Source organism: Staurois parvus, unplaced genomic scaffold (assembly GCF_062004578.1).
Source record: "Staurois parvus isolate SC_StPar_1 unplaced genomic scaffold, SC_StPar_1.0 ptg001478l, whole genome shotgun sequence".
Taxonomy (NCBI): Eukaryota; Metazoa; Chordata; class Amphibia; order Anura; family Ranidae; genus Staurois; species Staurois parvus.
In genome coordinates, this window is record NW_028319274.1 from 179,020 (window position 1) to 198,476 (window position 19,457).

General features: G+C 48.4%; 1 protein-coding gene across 1 annotated transcript; it reads right to left on the bottom strand.

The window, feature by feature from the left end:
• Positions 1-9,692: 9,692 nt before the first annotated feature.
• Positions 9,693-19,167, bottom strand: LOC149435704 (uncharacterized). Its single transcript, XM_089662456.1, has 2 exons — positions 18,040-19,167; positions 9,693-9,941 (listed from the first exon to the last, which is right to left on the bottom strand). The coding sequence occupies exon 1, from the start codon at positions 19,102-19,104 to the stop codon at positions 18,049-18,051; it is 1,056 nt and encodes a 351-aa protein (XP_089518582.1). The 5' UTR covers positions 19,105-19,167; the 3' UTR covers positions 9,693-9,941; positions 18,040-18,048.
• Positions 19,168-19,457: the final 290 nt, after the last annotated feature.

The following is a 19,457-nucleotide window of genomic DNA, read 5'->3' on the forward strand; positions in this document are numbered from 1 at the left end:
TGAGGTGTATTTTACTTACTGGTAGTATAAGTACATACCTTGACTTCATATCAGCCTCCTATACTTCTCTGCACAGCGGCACTTAGCTAGGAGAGGCAGGGTCAGCTTCTTGAGCCAATCAGGGATCTTCTTCATGCTTACAGGGAGGGTTTATATGGATGAGCTCATCAGTGTACTGTTCCTTCTTCACTGTCCAGTCTCGGGGGGGAGATGGACCCTAGACCAGGTCAAGTTGCTTACCTTCAGTATGACCTTCAAAAAGTTCCAGGACCTGTCTGGATTTCAGCTTTATTGTACGTGAACAAGCAACATGAAACTAGGGAACCCCCTTTTCTGGTATCTTTCATTCCAAACTGGACTTAATGGCAGAGTAGTGTACGATACAGTGTAGATATTTGCCAGCACACCGTGAATCTTCAGGTTGAGTCCCAATGTTTTTTATTGAAGTATGAACACATCACAAACGAGAGAGAGTGCAACGTTTCGGAACAGCACAGGACCCCTTCGTCAGGTAGGGTCCTGAGCACCTCGAAAACATTGCTCTCTCTAGTTTTCGATAAGATCATGTTTCAGTAAAAAAAAGACGTTTGGACTCAACCTGAATATCTGGGGTGTGCTGGCATATATCTACACTGTATCATACACTACTTTACTACTAAGTCCAGTTTTGAGCAAAAGACAGCAGAAGAAGGGGTCTCAGTTGGGTTTCATGTTGCTTGTTTGGTACAATAAAGCTGAACTCCAGACAGGTCCTGGAACGTCTTGAAGATTATACTAAACGTAAGCAACTTGACCTGGTCTAGGGCCCATCCCACTGAGACTGGACAGTAAAGGACCAGCAGTACAATGATGAGCTCATCCATATAAGCCCTCCTCAACCTGACGATCGGTGGTGTGCTGGTAAATATCTACACTATATTGTACACTTCTCCACCACTAAGTCCAGTTTTGGATGCAAGACACCAGAAGATGGGTTTCCAGTTGGGGCTTCATGTTGCTTGTTCAGTACAATAAAGCTGAACTCCAGACAGGTCCTGGAACTTCTTGAAGATTATACTAAACGTAAGCAACTTGACCTGGTCTAGGGCCCATCCCACTGAGACTGGACAGTGAAGGAGAAGTACATAGATGAGCTCATCCACATAGGTCCTCCTGAACCTGAAGATCCATGGTGTGCTGGTAAATATCTACACTGTATCATGCATGTTCCAGCCTCTGGCTGGTGGTTGATGAAGCACCCATTATTTTAGATCCTATTCCAGGAACGTGTGCGATGGGAATATGGTTAATGGTAGAGTAGGGGGGACACGTTAGGAAGGCCCAATGTTGCTTGTGTCACTCTCTTAGGCCAGTTCATAGCACAGGGGGATTTCCGTTGACTGCTAGGATTTTGTTTCAGAAACAAGCATGTGTTTAAAATGTTTAATCTAAAAAGCTTGTGTCACTGATGATAATAGGAACTTCTGCAGGTAAAGTGTATGTAAAGCCAAGAGAAAGATTAGAACCCCTGTTAGGTTTTTATTCCCATGGGTAGAAGAAAGGTGTTGGCCATGTGGGTTTTCTCAGTCAGGTCATAAGCCGTGTAGAGGACATGATTCTCCTTAGGCAGCTCTCACCTGAGTAATGGTGGGCTTTTTTTTTTTTTATTCAGACATATATCATAAAAAATCCATTGTGTTTCGGGGGTTCAAAGGGTCCTGGACTGGTAGATTTGTAGGGATCCTGTGCGGTAATCTGACAATTGCTTCAGATGCCAGTCAAGTAATTTAACCCCTTAGGCGTTCTAAAGGCCAGGAGGCAGGGGGCGGACTTTCTGTTCATGGGGCCATCGCGATTGGCAGTCACAGTGGTCTCATGATTGGAAGTAGAGATTGGGAGCTTTCCATCACCCACCAATAATTGTGCAGGGCACGTGCTCTCAGCACAGCATTGCTTACATTTAGGACACATACATACGGCCTCTTGGTGTTAAAGCCCACCCGCGGAGAGGCAGCATAAATGCGTACGGCCGCCGGGAAGAGGTTAAAGAGCATCTGGAGCGATCTTCACACTAAACACCCCTCAGAATCCCTCCAACAGTACCAAGCCCTGATGAAAGAGGAACCCTTTAAACCTCCAAAACACGTTGGATTTTTATTATATAAGACTCTGAATAAAATTAAATCTGGAATTGATACATTCTGCTTGTGGTACTGTCCTCCTGGAACACCTTACGTCAGAATTCATTGATGTCTGTCTCTGTTAGGGGGATTTACTCTCACTGGTTGTCTTGGTGGCCATTGTGCCAGGGAGTGCAAATAATGGGAAATTAAATTTTTGACAACCATCAATTTTGAGAAATTTCCTCTAACTTCTTCTCCTATACACTCAACAGACGGTAAAGGGACATTTCCCCAAAGACACAAACAAAACTTGTCACGGGTTTAAACCATTCCCTACTCTATCCAAATGGAAAAGTTGTGGTTTCAGATACTAGATTTTAATTTCCATACTGTGGCCCTAGCAGTGATTGATGAGATCTGCCATACTCTACATTTCCTCTGTCTGCTGGTACAGGTCAGACTGGATTGTGACCTGCGGTGATTGGCCTCTAGATCAGGTGTGTCTTGTCGGTCACTTGTAGTTTACAGTGGATCTCCTCAGAGTACGGCACACTGTGGAGACGTCACCTTCACAACTCACACGCCATCAGATCTCCCCACACTCCACCTACTTCACTGCACCCTGTCACTCTATTATTTTAGGCTGCACCGCGCCATTTAAATCAATATTGTTCTTTGTCTTAAAAAAGGTGTGGCTGCAAAACAAGAACGAAGGTAATAACTGTGGGGGATGGACTGGTAGGAAGAGTAGAAGATTCCATTATTAGCTGAGGGCTTCCCTGAAGAGATCGGTTTTCAGAGATCGCCTAAAAGTGAGCAGAGTAGGCGATAGTCTGATAAATTGGGGTAGAGAGTTCCAGAGGATGGGGGAAGCTCTGGAGAAGTCCTGGAGACGAGCATGGGAGGAGACAAGGGTGCTAGAGAGCAGGAGGTCGTGGGAGGAGCGGAGAGGACGGCTTGGGTGATATTTGGAGACAAGATTGGTGATGTAATTTGGGGGTGGAGTTATAAATGGCTTTATACGTTATTGTTAATGTTTTGAATTTTATCTGTTGGGCAATGGGAGGCCAGTGGAGGGATTGGAAGAGAGGGATAGAGGACACTGAGTGGAGGTCAGTGGAGGGATTGGCAGAGAGGGATGGAGGACACTGAGTGGAGGTCAGTGGAGGGATTGGCAGAGAGGGATGGAGGACACTGAGTGGAGGTCAGTGGAGGGATTGGCAGAGAGGGGTGGAGGACACTGAGTGGAGGTCAGTGGAGGGATTGGCAGAGAGGGATGGAGGACACTGAGTGGAGGTCAGTGGAGGGATTGGCAGAGAGGGCTGGAGAACACTGAATGGAGGCCAGTGGAGGGATTGGCAAAGAGGGGTGGAGGACACTGAATGAAGACCAGTGTAGGGATTGGCAGAGAGGGATGGAGGACACTGAATGGAGACCAGTGTAGGGATTGGCAGAGAGGGGTGGAGGACACTGAATGGAGGCCAGTGGAGGGATTGGCAGAGAGGTGTGGAGGACACTGAGTGGAGGCCAGTGGAGGGATTGGCAGAGAGGGGTGGAGGACACTGAGGAGGCCAGTGGAGGGATTGGCAGAGAGGGGTGGAGGACACTGAGTGGAGGCCAGGGGAGCGATTGGCAGAGAGGGGTGGAGGACACTGAATGGAGGCCAGTGGAGGGATTGGCAGAGAGGGATGGAAGACACTGAGTGGAGGTCAGTGGAGGGATTGGCAGAGAGGGGTGGAGGACACTGAATGGAGGCCAGTGGAGGGATTGGCAGAGAGGGGTGGAAGACACTGAGTGGAGGGATTGGCAGAGAGGGGTGGAGGACACTGAGTGGAGGCCAGTGGAGGTATTGGCAGAGAGGGGTGGAGGACACTGAGTGGAGGCCAGTGTAGGGATTGGCAGAGAGGGGTGGAGGACACTGAGTGGAGGTCAGTGGAGGGATTGGCAGAGAGGGGTGGAGGACACTGAATGGAGGCCAGTGGAGGGATTGGCAGAGAGGGGTGGAAGACACTGAGTGGAGGCCAGTGGAGGGATTGGCAGAGAGGGGTGGAGGACACTGAGTGGAGGCCAGTGGAGGGATTGGCAGAGAGGGGTGGAGGACACTGAGTGGAGGCCAGTGGAGGGATTGGCAGAGAGGGGTGGAGGCCAGTGGAGGGATTGGCAGAGAGGGGTGGAGGACACTGAGTGGAGGGTTTGGCAGAGAGGGGTGGAGGACACTGAATGGAGGCCAGTGGGAGGGATTGGCAGAGAGGGGTGGCAGATACAGAATGGTTAATAAAGTGGATAAGTCTGGCAGCAGCATTCATGAAAGTGCTGCGGGGGAAGCAGAATCTGCTGCTTGGAGCCAGGTTTCTGTAAAAGGGAATGGGAGACAGATAAATGGTCCCTGTCTGCACTATGTGGATCCTTCAGCCAACCCACATGTCACTACTGTGACCTGTATTGAGCTTGGGATCGATGACGGAAACCACAGTGAGGGCATCATTCGTCACACCCAGAAGTGCTGAATGCAGAACATTCTTTATCAAGCTTCGATCTTCAATGTAGAGTAATTCAGTGTCTCAGGCAGCAAGACAGGTAAGTATTTGGGCTCCATGTACACTGCGGCTGATAAACTCACGTTTAGGAGCTTTTCTGTGTTTTTTTCAGCAGCTCCTGAACTCCCCCTAATGTCCTCCTATGTGTCCGTGTACACATCTTCGTTTACAGGCAGTTGAGTTTACAGTCTTTTTTTGAACGCACCAAACTTGCGTTCAGCAGTCGATTTTATCAGCGTTTCAAATGCAAAATGTGGCAAATTTGTGTTTGAAATTTTTTTTTAACTCTTCCAGTTCCCGATGCTGTCCAGAGCCTTTTTTTCATCATGAAAAATACATGCAAAGCGTTTTCAAGGTGCTCAGATGGGCAAAACACTGAACACAGGATGTTCCTACCAAGCTTGTCACACATTGTATAGACCAATTCACACCTCAGACCTCTCCCACCCTTGGAAACAAAAGATATGTTAATGACCAATTCACACCTCAGACCTCTCCCACCCTTGGAAACAAAAGATATGTTAATAACCATTCACACCTCGGACCTCTCCCACCCTTGGAAACAAAAGATATGTTAATGACCATTCACACCTCAGACCTCTCCCACCCTTGGAAACAAAAGATATGTTAATAACCATTCACACCTCAGACCTCTCCCACCCTTGGAAACAAAAGATATGTTAATAACCATTCACACCTCGGACCTCTCCCACCCTTGGAAACAAAAGATATGTTAATGACCATTCACACCTCAAATTCCTCATGAAGACCCCCTGTCAGGTGACCTTAATGATTCCCTCCAGGAGGCACCTGTCCCACCCTTGGAAACAAAAGAAATGTTAATCAGCAACTCACACCTAAGCTAATCTCAAAACGTACTATTGTCTCTGCTTCTACTCTCTGTATTTCTCTGAAACAGTCTGAAATAGTTAATAATTTTCCACTTTTCAGCGCATTCCGGGCATTTGGGAGGTGCTCCTGTGCTTATCTTTAAAAACGCTTCTAAACGCAAACGCACATAAACGCGGTATGCAAACACGGCTAAACAGACATTTTTTAACCTATGTTTTCCAGCAGTCAGTTTCCATCGTTCAGAAGTGTCCCATATCCCGTGTTCTGACTGCTGGAAAAACGAAGGTTAAAAAACATCTGTTTAGCAACGTTTATGCGCATTTGCATTTAGAAGCGTTTTTTAAGGATAACATCAGGAGACCTTCCTAAATGCACTGAAAAACAGTAAAAACGTAACTATTTCAGACATTTTGAGAGAAATTGAGAGAGAGAGCAGAAGCGGGGGAGAGCAGAAGCAGAGAAAGCAGAAGCGGGGAGAGCAGAAGCGGGGAGAGCAGAAGCAGAGAGAGCAGAAGCAGGGAAAGCAGAAGCGGAGAGAGCAGAAGCGGGGAGAGCAGAAGCAGAGAGAGCGGAAGCGGGGAGAGCAGAAGCAGAGAGAGCAGAAGCGGGGGGAGCAGAAGCAGAGAGAGCAGAAGCGGGGGGAGCAGAAGCGGGGAAAGCGGAAGCAGAGAGAGCGGGGAGAGCGGAAGAGGGGAGAGCAGAAGCGGAGGGAGCAGAAGCAGAGAGAGCAGAAGCGGGGGGAGCAGAAGCAGAGGGAGCAGAAGCAGAGAGAGCAGAAGCGGGGGGAGCAGAAGCAGAGAGAGTAGAAGCAGAGAGCAGAAGCGGGGAGAACAGAAGCAGACAGAGCAGAAGCAGAGGGAGCAGAAGCAGAGAGAGCAGAAGCGGGGGGAGCAGAAGCAGAGAGAGTAGAAGCAGAGAGCAGAAGCGGGGAGAACAGAAGCAGAGAGAGCGGAAGCGGGGAGAGCAGAAGCGGAGGGAGCAGAAGCAGAGAGAGCAGAAGCGGGGGGAGCAGAAGCAGAGAGAGTAGAAGCAGAGAGCAGAAGCGGGGGGAGCAGAAGCGGGGAAAGCGGAAGCAGAGAGAGCGGAAGCGGGGAGAGCAGAAGCGGAGGGAGCAGAAGCAGAGAGAGCAGAAGCAGGGGGAGCAGAAGCAGAGAGAGTAGAAGCAGAGAGCAGAAGCGGGGAGAACAGAAGCAGAGAGAGCGGAAGCAGAGGGAGCAGAAGCAGAGAGAGTAGAAGCAGAGAGCAGAAGCGGGGAGAACAGAAGCAGAGAGAGCGGAAGCGGGGAGAGCGGAAGCGGGGAGAGCAGAAGCGGAGGGAGCAGAAGCAGAGAGAGCAGAAGCGGGGGGAGCAGAAGCAGAGAGAGTAGAAGCGGGGAGAACAGAAGCAGAGAGAGCGGAAGCAGAGGGAGCACAAGCAGAAAGAGTAGAAGCAGAGAGTAGAAGCTGGGAGAACAGAAGCAGAGAGAGCGGAAGCGGGGAGAGCAGAAGCGGGGAGAGCAGAAGCGGAGAGAGCAGAAGTGGGGGGGAGCAGAAGCGGGGAGAGCAGAAGCGGAGAGAGAAGAAGCGGGGAGAGCAGTATGTGTGGAGATGACGGGTCTTTTCTGGTTGTAGTCACTATGGATCCCATCATGAACATAATGCGGCGCGTTCTACCATTTTATTCTTCATGCGAAACCTGGAACTGACTGCGCTGGTGTGCCGGGTCCATTTGAGTACCCGGAAAACGCTTTGCATGCATTTCTGATGATGAAAAAAGGCTCTGGACAGCATCTGGACATGGAACAGTTAAAAAACGCTTCTGAACGCAAACGCTTAGAAACACAATTAGCCGCATTTGCACGCATCTACAAACATTTGATGTTTGGCACGCTGATAAAATCTACTGAATGCAAGTTTGGTGCGTTCAAAAAAACGACTGTAAACTCCACTGCTTGTATAGGACTCTGTGTACACAGACACAGAGGAGGACATTAGGGGGAGTTCAGGGACTGCTGAATAAAACACAGAAAAGCTCCTAAACGTGCGTTTATCAGCCGCAGTGTACATGAGCCCCTAGTTGCTTGTTTTGCAGAGATGCCTGCAGGGTCACTTTAAGGGCGCGTTCACACTTGTCTTATTGGTTTTTAACGCTCCCCAAACGCCCTATGCGCGGTTTTGAGGCATTTGAACCGCACCACAAACACCTATAATGAAGTTAAATGGCAAACGCCTCGCAACTGCGTAGCAAACACCCAGCAAATGTCTGCCAGGCATTTGAGGAGCGGCACCATAGACTTGAATGGGAGGCTTCAACTCCTCCTGACTGGACATGAGGCGTCAGTTTTGCCGCAATGTGACACTAATGCTTCAGTGTGAACAGTGCTGTGTGCTACCATATGCAGAATTTTCATAGGCATTTGGGAAGCGTTAAAAACACTTCCCAAATGCCTGTCTGACGCCTGCTGGCAAAGCTAGTGTGAACGGAGCCTAAGCGAATTACAGGCCAATGTTTTAAACAAATTTGTTATACTTTCCTATCTATTTACTAATCCTAACCACAGAGGAATTCACAATAGTCAATGCTGACTGAGGGGGTGAAGTTCCGCTCTAACTGGTCACGGCTTGACTCTCATTCAGGGTGTCAGGCCGCACCACAGCCAAAGCATGCCTTGTTACCCTGTATTAGGATCACCATCGGAGGTGACACCATCACTCCCAAAGACTAAAGTGCCACTAGTACTGTGTGGGCATTGGGGGGGTCTTCTTCCTGATGACATCATTCTCATGAGCCTTTATTAGTCTGACTCCTTCATTGATAAATCTCCCATTCTGTCCTCTGCACTATTACTGCCCACATAGTCTTGGAGCCCTGTGTGTTCTCTCTCGTATTGTCTTCATTACCCGGCCCTGAGTCCTGGTACTGACCCAGAAGTCATATCTGTAGTCTACAGCATGGCCCAGATAAAATTCAGCACCGCACACTCCCAGCCCTGACCACATGGCCTCCTGCAAACCCACCAACCTGGCTGCCCACCCCCCAACCTGACCACTCAGCCTGCCTACACTGGCCTAGTCACATGACCTTGTACATCCTCTGGTCTGACCTCATGGCCTGCCTGCACACCTTTGTACCTGACTATACCATCTGCCTACACACTCTGCAGCCTGACCTCATGGCCTGCCTGTACACCCTCTTGCCTGACATCATGACCTACCTGCCGCCCTCTGAGCCTGACCTCATGATCTGCCTGCACACCCTCTGGCATGAGCTCATGACCTTACTTCACACCCTGTGGCCTGACCTCATGATCTGCCTGCACGCCCTCTGATCTGGCCTCTTGACCTGCCTGCACACCCTCTGGCCTGACCTCATGACCTGCCTGCACACCCTTCAGCCTGACCTCACGACCTGCCTGCACACCCTTCAGCCTGACCTCATGACCTGCCTGCACACCCTTCAGCCTGACCTCACGACCTGCCTGCATGCCCTTTGAACTTGCCTCATGACCTGCCTGCACACACTCTGGCCTGACCTCAAGCAGTGGTATATTTAGGATTTGTGCTGCCCTAGGCAACACAAAAATCACCCCCCCCCAACATTGACCAACAACACCCCTGCCCCACCACAAGAGAGCCTTCCACTACCACTACCCCCATACACCAGCCACCATCCGCCACGGCAAGACAGAGAAAGACGCTCACCTTCACAGCTCTGGATATTCATGGGAACAAGAATGGGGTAGTGCATACACCTTCATGAAACCAGCAGTCTCTCTCAGAACCCACCAGGTCCCCATGCAGCACATGTCCCTTCCAAGGGGAAGAGCTGCCCCCCTGAAAAATGCCGCCCTAGGCAAATGCCTTGTTTGCCTTGTGGTAAATACACCCCTGATCTCAAGACCTACCTGCATGCACTCTGGTCTGACCTCATGACCTGCCTGCACATCCTCTGGCCTGACCTCATGACCTGTCTGCACACCCTCTGGCCTGACCTCATGACCTGCCTACATGCCCTTTGAACTTGCTTCATGACCTGCCTGCACACCCTCTTGCCTGACCTCATGGGTTGTCTGCACACCCTCTTGCCTGACCCCACTGTATGCCTGCAAACCCTCCAGCCTGACCTTATTATCTTCTTAAACACTCTTCAGCCTGACCACATTGCCTGCCTGTGGAACATGTCCTACCAATAAGGACCACACTCTTCTCCAGGAACCAAATACTTCTTGTTATGATGATTAAAGCTTTATTCAAAATATTAGAGAACATTAAACAGAAGACAGTTCTGATCTTTACGTTGAATTCATAGGATTATAAATGAAGTCCGGTAGCATAGGTAATGAGATCCATCCCAGATTGGGTAAAGGAAGCAACCAATAGGAGATATAAGCAGTGCAGAAGATAACCAGCCACCCATCATTATTCAAGATGCTTAGCATAAGTTGATGCCTTTTTGTGGCTTTCTCTAATGTCTGAAAATGGAAAAGAAAAAGTCTATTAGTTTCATAAAGAACTGACAGGTCTTAAATAAGTATCAGTGTGTGCTGGGGGAGAAGAGGGCAACAATGTGTGTGTCTATAAGGAGATATATACTATATTGCCAAAAGTATTGCCCCCGCCCTCCCAATCATGTGATTCAGGCGTTCCAATCCCCTCCATATCATGTGATTCAGGTGTTCCAATCCCCTCCATATCATGTGATTCAGGTGTTCCAATCCCCTCCATATCATGTGATTCAGGTGCCCCAATCCCCTCCATAGCATGTGATTCAGGTGCTCCAATCCCCTCCATATCATGTGATTCAGGTGTTCCAATCCCCTCCAAGTCATGTGATTCAGATGTTCCAATCCCCTCCATATCATGTGATTCAGGTGTTCCAATCCCCTCCATGGACACAGGTGTATACAATCAAGCCCCTAGGCATGCAGACGGCTTCTACAAACATTGGTGAAAGAATGGGTCGCTCTCAGGAGCTCAGTGACTCCAAGCGTGGTCCCGTGATAGGTGGCCACCTGGGCAATAAGTCCATCCGTGACATTTACTGGCTACTAAATATTCCACGCTCAACTGTTAGTGGGATTATAACAAAGTGGAAGCAACTGGGAACAGCAGCCACTCAGCCACCGAGTGGTAGGCCACGTCACATGACAGGGCGGGGTCAGCGCATGCTGAAGCGCACAGTGCGCAGAAGTCACCAACTGTCTGCAGAGTCAATAGCTAAAGACCTCCAAACTTGGTGTGGCCTTCAGATGAGCCCAACAACAGTGCGTAGAGAGCTTCATGGAATGGGTTTCCATGGCCGAGCAGCTGCATCCAAGCCTTCCATCACCAAGTGCAATGCAAAGCGTTGGATGCCGTGGTGTAAAGCACGCCGCCACTGGACTCTAGAGCAGGGGAGACGTGTTCTCTGGAGTGACCAATCATGCTTCTCTGTCTGGCAATCCGATGGACATGTCTGGGTTTGGAGGTTGCCAGGAGAACGGTACTTGCCTGACTGCATTGTGCTGAGTGTAAAGTTCGGTGGAGGGGGGATTATGGCGTGGGGTTGTTTTTCAGAGGTTAGACTTGGCCCCCTAGTTCCAGTGAAGGGAACACTTAAGGTGACATTTTGGACAATTTCATGCCCCCAACTTTGTGGGAGCATGAAATTGAGTGATTTTATATTGTAATATTGTAAATGTAATGTAATAACAATTATTCTTAAAAATATTCCCTCCTGGCTCCTCCTACCCAGCGGTGTATTTAGGTTTTGAGCTGCCATAGGCAACACAAAGATCGAACGCTTCCTCCCTGGCGAAGAGAGCCTGACACCAACCAACACTGCCCCCCTGTGGAGAGAGCGTGACAGTGACCAACAACACCCCTGCCCCATTCCCCACCTGAGAGAGCCTATCCACTAACACCCACCCCCCCCCCCCCCCCCCGCCAGCCCCACATGGCAAAAGAGAGAAAGACACTCACCTTCACAACTCCGGACATCCCTGGGAAGGACAATCGGGCTCTGCATACACCATCAAGCAGCCCACAGCCTCTCTCGGATCCCACCTGGTCCCCATGCCACATATGACCCTTCTTCCAGGGGGCAGTGCTGACCCCTACAAATCGCCACCCTATGCAAATGCCTTGTTTGCCTTGTGGTATATACGTCCATGCTTCATAGCATGTTTACAAAAGATCTGGTTCAATGTCTTTTATAACACGTGTTGGTCCCTCACCTCCGGCTGCCCCGTGTGATGGAGCGCTCGACAATGGGTGTGAGTTCCTGTAGCCGTAACATCACCCATCGCCCCTCTGTTGCTGGAGCACCCTCTACTCCCCTGCAGCAGCCACTCTCTGACACAGGGGAGCCATAGTTGTGGGATCACGTGACCAGACTGGAGCGGATTAAGGCCCAGCTCTTCTGAACACCTTTTCTCCTGGTAGGAGAAAAGCAGCTTAAAAACCATTTAGGCGTTCATTCATTCCATTGACCAGAATATTCATTTATTAAGGCCAATGAAATGAATGAACCTCAAGCGCTAAACACTCCCAGCATGTAAGCACTTTTTTGGATCAAATGCTCCTTTGCTCGATGCGCAATCGATGCTTTTTTTTTCAGCCTATAAACGCTTCTTTTCTAATATGCCTGTAAATATCTGTGTGCACACACGGGCTAACATGGGGGGAGGGGATTTAGAGACTGAAATAAAATGCGGGTAAAAGTGCATTTTTTTACGTCCCGTGTGCATGAGGTCCGAAAATAGTGGGAGGAATTTGTAATTTTTTCAGAAAAAGCAATTGATTTGGTACAGTCACTATATCGATGACCTGTAATGGTGTAGGGTGGAGTCAAGGAGCTCTTGGATGATTTTTTTTTTTAGATTATTTAAACAAGAAGGATTGCACTTCTCATAGGAGCAGAACAGCAAACTTATTACCCTTTTTGGATGTCACTTTGAAATTTGAGGCAGGGACACAACTGGTCTCCACCACCACCATCTTTCGGAACCCCCTTGCTGGCAACTCCACACTTCTTGCATCAAGTTTCCACCCTACACATAGTTCATTCCAGCTAAAGAAAATATTTCTACACCTTCCGCGGGTCTCTCAGGCCCTTCCAGACCTCTGGGAGACCCATGTGACCATCTAGCACTTCCACCGGCTGCCCATAGACCTTAGATCATTTAAACAAGAAGGATTTAAATCTGCACTTCCAATTGGAGAAGAACAGCAAAGTTATTACCCTTTTTGGATGTCACTTTGATATGTGAGGCAGGGACACAACTGGTCTCCACCACCACCTTTAAAAACCCCAGTGCTGGCAACTCCACACTTCTAGGGTCACGTTGCCGCCCTACATAGGATGTAATCTACACCCGAGGGACAGTTAATTCCAGCTAGAAGAAATGGTTCTACACCTTCCACTGGTCTCTCAGGCCCTTCCGCCCCTCTGGGAGACTCAAGCAACCATCTAGCATTTTCACCGGCTACCCATAGACCGTAGATCATTTAAACATGAAGGATTTAAATCTGCACTTCCAATTGGAGCAGAACAGCAAAGTTATTACCCTTTTTGGATGTCACTTTGATATGTGAGGCAGGGACACAACTGGTCTCCACCACCACCTTTAGAAACCCCAGTGCTGGCAACGCCACACTTCTAGCGTCAAGTTGCCGCCCCACTCATAGGATGTAATCTACACCCATAGGAGAGTTCATTCCAGCTAGAAGAAATGGTTCTACACCTTCCACGGGTCTCTCAGGCCCTTCCGCCCCTCTGGGAGACCCATGCGACCATCTAGCACTTCCGTCGGCTGACCATAGAGGTAATCAGAGATCAGAACGGCTCCAATCACCTCAATGGTCGGAAACCGCAAGCGACGCACATTCATCACTTCCCTTTCCCAGAAGTAAGTGGCGCCATTTTTAAATTGGGAAAACATATGATCAGACCGATCTTGGTGTGATCAGATGCTGTTAAGGGCAGAGGAGACATCTGGGGTCTGATAGACCCCAGAACTCTCAGTAAAGGGTGCCTATCACTGCCTATTGCTATCACAGGATATTTACTGTAAAGTCCTAGTCCCTGTGTCAATATTGTAATAATAATAATAGTGTCATCAACTTCACCTCAGACTGACATGTCAACTTTTGCAACAATGTTTTCTGCTGGATTTGAGGATATTGTCAATATTAATCGCTTCCCTTCCACCCTATTGCAGATGTACTGCTACAGGGTGGCAGGACTGCACAAAATCACATATATATATATTTCCGGGTTGGGGGCACACGCGCCAACCATCTGCTCCACCATTGGAAGCTACAGATGTCAATCACTGGGTTCCGGCTGGAGACCCCCGCCAGCACCCAGCGATCGCAGAGTAACACTGACAGGGGAGAGACCTGCATGTAAACAACACAGGTCAATCTCCTGCCAGCAAGGACATGCTGCTTTGTATCTTTCTGCACAGCAAACAAAAACACAGCAGCATGTGTCCCTAGTAAACCACAAACAGGGCATCATGGAACACAGCACACAGGTAACCCTTTGATCGCCCCGCATGGTAACCTCTTCCTGCCCGGTGCCATTAGTACAGTGTCAGTGCTCTTTATTAGCACTGATCACTGTATTGGTGTCACTGGGGATGTCAGTGGCAGTTAGTCAGTTCCCCCCCCCAGTGTCAGAATGTCCGCCACAGTCCCACTATAAGTCGCTGATCTCCGCCATTACTTGTATAAACGAAAAAAATCCCAGTATCTATCCCGCCATTTGTAAACGCTATAACTTTCACCTAAACCAATTAATTTAAAAGGATTGGGATTTTTTTTTTGTAGCAAAGACACCGAGCAGAATACATTTTGGCCTAAATTTAGGAGGAAATTTGATTTTTTTTTTTTATTGGATATGTTTTATAGCAAAAAGTCAAATATATACTGTATGTATATATATTTTTTTTTTTTCAAAATTGTTGGTATTTTTTTGTTTCTAGCGCAAAAAAAAAACGCACAGGTTTTCAAATACCACGAAAAGAAAGCTCAATTTGTGGGGAAAAAAGGACATAAATGTAATTTGGGTGCAACGTTGCATGACCGCGTAATTGTCTATGTAACGCAGCGCCGTATTTCAAAAAATGGCCTGGTCAAGAAGGGGGGGGGGGGGGTAATCCTCTGGAGGGGTTAAGAAACATTTATTTACCTCTGGTATACTGCATGACAAAAACGTTTACAGATTGGGGAACATGGCTGCCGGGTCTCAAGCAGTAGGGCTCCCATTCTAAGAACTTTATGGTCCCCCCGTTACTACAGATCAGAAGGGAAGAGTAGAAAGACTCGGATGCACAGGGGTCTTCCTGGTGTGGACTGAATGCCTGTAGATACTGCAGAGTGCATAGGAAAGGTACGACTGTCACACCCCCCGGGATTGGGGAGAGCTTTCCCATAAAGCAATATATTATCTGTTCCACCACCAGGGTGATCTGTGTCAGTGATCGGCAATCTGCTGTATATTGGGTGTCCAACCTACCCTTTGTAGATACCTATGTCAGGGCGTTTTTGGGATGGTGTGAACTCTAAAGTGACCATCCAATGTGTCAAATCAATTCATGAAACTTCACAAGGGCAATATGTCCTTTTTTAAGTATATAAAGGGTGTGTCCTGCGGATGGGGAGGAGTTTTACATCGCATGATATTCGAGTGGATTTTCAGGCTTCACGGAGAGTCCCTCTGGGCTTGAATCACCGGGTCATTAGATTATAACTCACTATAGAACCTTCCAAGGACATTTTATAATAACATCCTCTGCCAAGTCATGGTGGCCAATGGACATATTGTCCAGTACTGTGATTTATCCCTAAATGGGGGAGGAAAAAAAAACACTTTTCCTGACTTCATGTTACGTGTGCAAGGTTGGCTTCATCCGATAGACTGAGAGGAGAAGGAAACCTTTAAGTCCTGGCAGGCAAACATATGTAATAAATAAATGTAATAAGAATATTCCTCCCACTGACACCAATGATGGGGCACTATTCCTTCCACTGACACCAATGATGGGGCACTATTCCTCCCACTGACACCAATGATGGGGCACTATTCCTTCCACTGACACCAATGATGGGGCACTATTCCTTCCACTGACACCAATGATGGGGCACTATTCCTCCCACTGATACCAATGATGGGACACTATTCCTCCCACTGACACCAATAATGGGACACTATTCCTTCCACTTACCAACAAAGGGGCACTATTCCTCCCACTGATACCAATGATGGGGCACTATTCCTCCCACTGACACCAATGATGGGGCACTATTCCTTCCACTGACACCAATGATGGGGCACTATTCCTCCCAATGATACCAATGATGGGGCAGTATTCCTCCCACTGACACCAATGATGGGGCACTATTCCTCCCACTGATACCAATGATGGGGCACTATTCCTCCCACTGACACCAATGATGGGGCACTATTCCTTCCACTGACACCAATGATGGGGAACTATTCCTTCCACTGATACCAATGATAGGGCACTATTCCTCCCACTGACACCAATGATGGGGCACTATTCCTCCCACTGATACCAATGATGGGGCAATATTCCTCCCACTGACACCAATGATGGGGCACTATTCCTTCCACTGACACCAATGATGGGGAACTATTCCTTCCACTGATACCAATGATAGGGCACTATTCCTCCCACTGACACCAATGATGGGGCACTATTCCTCCCACTGATACCAATGATGGGGCAATATTCCTCCCAATGATACCAATGATGGGGCACTATTCCTCCCACTGACACCAATGATGGGGCACTATTCCTCCCAATGATACCAATGATGGAGCACTATTCCTCCCACTGACACCAATGATGGGGCACTATTCCTCCCACTGACACCAATGATGGGGCACTATTCCTCCCACTGACACCAATGATGGGATACTATTCATCTCACTGACACCAATGATGGGGCACAATTCCTTCCATTGATACCAATGATGAGGCACTATTCCTCCCACTGACACCAATGATGGGACACTATTCCTCCCACTGATACCAATGATGGGACACTATTCCTCCCACTGACACCAATGATGGGACACTATTCCTCCCACTGACACCAATGATGAGACACTATACCTCCCACTGATACCAATGATGGGGCACTATTCCTCCCACTGATACCAACGATGGGGCACTATTCCTCCCACTGATACCAACGATGGGGCACTATTCCTCCCACTGACACCAACGATGGGGCACTATTCCTCCCACTGATACCAACGATGGGGCACTATTCCTCCCACTGACACCAACGATGGGGCACTATTCCTCCCACTGAAACCAACGATGGGGCACTATTCCTCCCACTGACACCAATGATGGGGCACTATTCCTCCCACTGACACCAATGATGGGGCACTATTCCTCCCACTGACACAAATGATGGGGCACTATTCCTCCCACTGATACCAATGATGGGGCACTATTCCTCCCACTGACACAAATGATGGGGCACTATTCCTCCCACTGACACCAATGATGGGGCTCTATCCCTTCTACTGACACCAATGATGGGACACTATTCCTCCCACTGATACCAACAATGGGGCACTATTCATCCTATTAATACCAATGATGGGGCATTGTTTACTCCCACTAACGCCAGGACATTTTTTTCTCCCGCTGGCCACAGTCTAGCCCCCTTAAAGTCTCAAGGACAGTACACTGGCCCTTTGCCTATAAAGTTTGTAGACCCCTGCCCTACATAGCTAGAGGTTCTCAGGAGATTTGCTGCCGCTACAAGCTGACAGAAGTAGCAACACCATCATCCTAACTTCTTTCAGCTTAGCTCGAGGAGTGGTGACAATCCAAATCTGGAAAGCAGAAGAGAACCAGGAGGAGGTGAGGGCTGTGCTCTCTCTCCCCTCCATCTCCTCCTCCTGCCACTGCAGAAATCCTGCAATGGGACTGTGCAGGGTTTGCTTACCCACGACCATTTCCTCTCAGCAAAGAATGTGGGTTGGGGGCAGGTAAGTAAACTCTGTAAAGTCCTGATCTTACAGTCAGCAGTGTCCCTGAGCCAAGATCCAATACCTCTGCAGCAGTGATTTGTGCTGGGGGGAGGCTTTCTGCTCATGGGGAGATTTGGGGGGAGGAGGGATTTGTGCTAGGAAGAAAACTTTTTCGCTGTGGGGGGGGGGGGGGATTTATTTTAGGAAGGGGGATTAGGGGGAGGATTTGCGCTAGTAGGGGTAATTGGGGGGGGGGGGTAAATTGTTCTAGGAGGGGGGATTTGGGGATATTTGTACTGGGGGAGGATTTGTGCTCATGGGGAAATGTGGTGGGAGGATTTAATCTTCGGATTACCAAAGATTTGTGCTGGGAGGGAGGATTTCAGCCGGTACTAGACTGCCTTGTCCTGACACTGCCCAGACATATATTTTAAAGGTACAATCTCACATCACTGACACTGTATCTTAGAGTTTTGAAAAGTTTTCTTAGAATTTGTAAGAGCTTTTTTTTCAGTCTGTATAAATCAGTAAATTATGAAATACATGACAGAGATACACACAGTACATACCCCATAAGGTCACTGTGGTGGGCTCACGCTGTCATCTTTACCATACTTTGCCCCCAGTCTTCTTATTATATCCTTGGCTTCATGCTCTTTCATTGGTGTTTTGCCCAGGAAAGGCTGTAGGACATCACAAGGAGTCAGGCTCCTCAGAAGGTGTGACATCGGGAGCTGAAGCCGTCCATTGGCAGGAAGGTGAAAGGCGACCACCAGCTCGATCCACACACAGCGAGGTTCATAGGCACGCTTTTTACGCCAGGGCTCATTTTTGCCAGAACGAGGAGGGTCCGATGGTCTCACCTTGCACCTTTCCTCTGAGATCTCCAGCTTCAGAGATCTGGAGGTGGATTCTGGCCTCCAGAACAATGTTTCTTCCATCCAATAGACAAAGGGCGGAGGTTCAGAGATGTGCTGGGCAGACGGCACAACTGGAAGGTCATTGAACTGGTCGGTGTTGGGACTGTGAACTACAATGTAGTGAGCAATCTCCTGTTTGTAGATATCGGTCCCCAGAATCCTCAGTTGAGGTTCCTCACCTCCACAATGCTGAGTCTTGTAGAAGGACAGAAGGTTGGACAACGGGAAGGAAAGCCTGAAGTTGCCGTACCGAGAAGCAGATTTATCAAATGCTGGAGAGCTGGCATATTGTTCCTTTATCTCTGTCTGGAATCTCTCGGCATTTCTTACATGTCGGACTTTGTCATAGGCCTGCTGGCGAGCGCTCTCAATGTCATCTGGATGGATGTCTGCACTCCAGAATGACAGGTCTTTAAATTCTTCTCTCTCGTGGTCTCCTCTTCCCTTAAAAGAATTTGATTCCAGAATTTTTTGTAAGGGTTCCAAATCGGTGACATGCTGCAGAGTCATGATGGGGAAGTCTATTAGTAGACGGAGAGAGAGATCGGTGCGAACACTGTCAATGTTCTCTTTCATGGTTTTCCCGACTTTCTTTATGTCATGTCCCAGAGAAGTCAGGTCTCTATAAGTCTCCTCGATGGACAGTAATTTTCCAGACTTGTAGTATCCTCGGCAGTTTCTGGAAGTTTTTATCTCCTTCAGATGGGACTGCATTGCGGCCAGGTATGTCTCAGCTCAGTATAAGCGTTCAGAACAGTTACAGATCTCTTATGTACAGAAAAAGTTTGAATTTGGTAACAGAGAACAGTCACACCCAAAATTCAATTTACAGGCAGAAAGTAAGAACTGGAGGAATCTGAACTGACTTCATTCCAGAAAATTCACAATTGCGATTCAGAAAAGAGAATGCGGATATAACTAATAACTAAAACTATATAACCAATGTGGCCAAAGGGCGATGTCCATTCAACTGGTGGATTCTGTGACATCGATGTCCATTCCACTGGTGGATTCTGTGACATCGATGTCCATTCAACTGGTGGATTCTGTGACATCGATGTCCATTC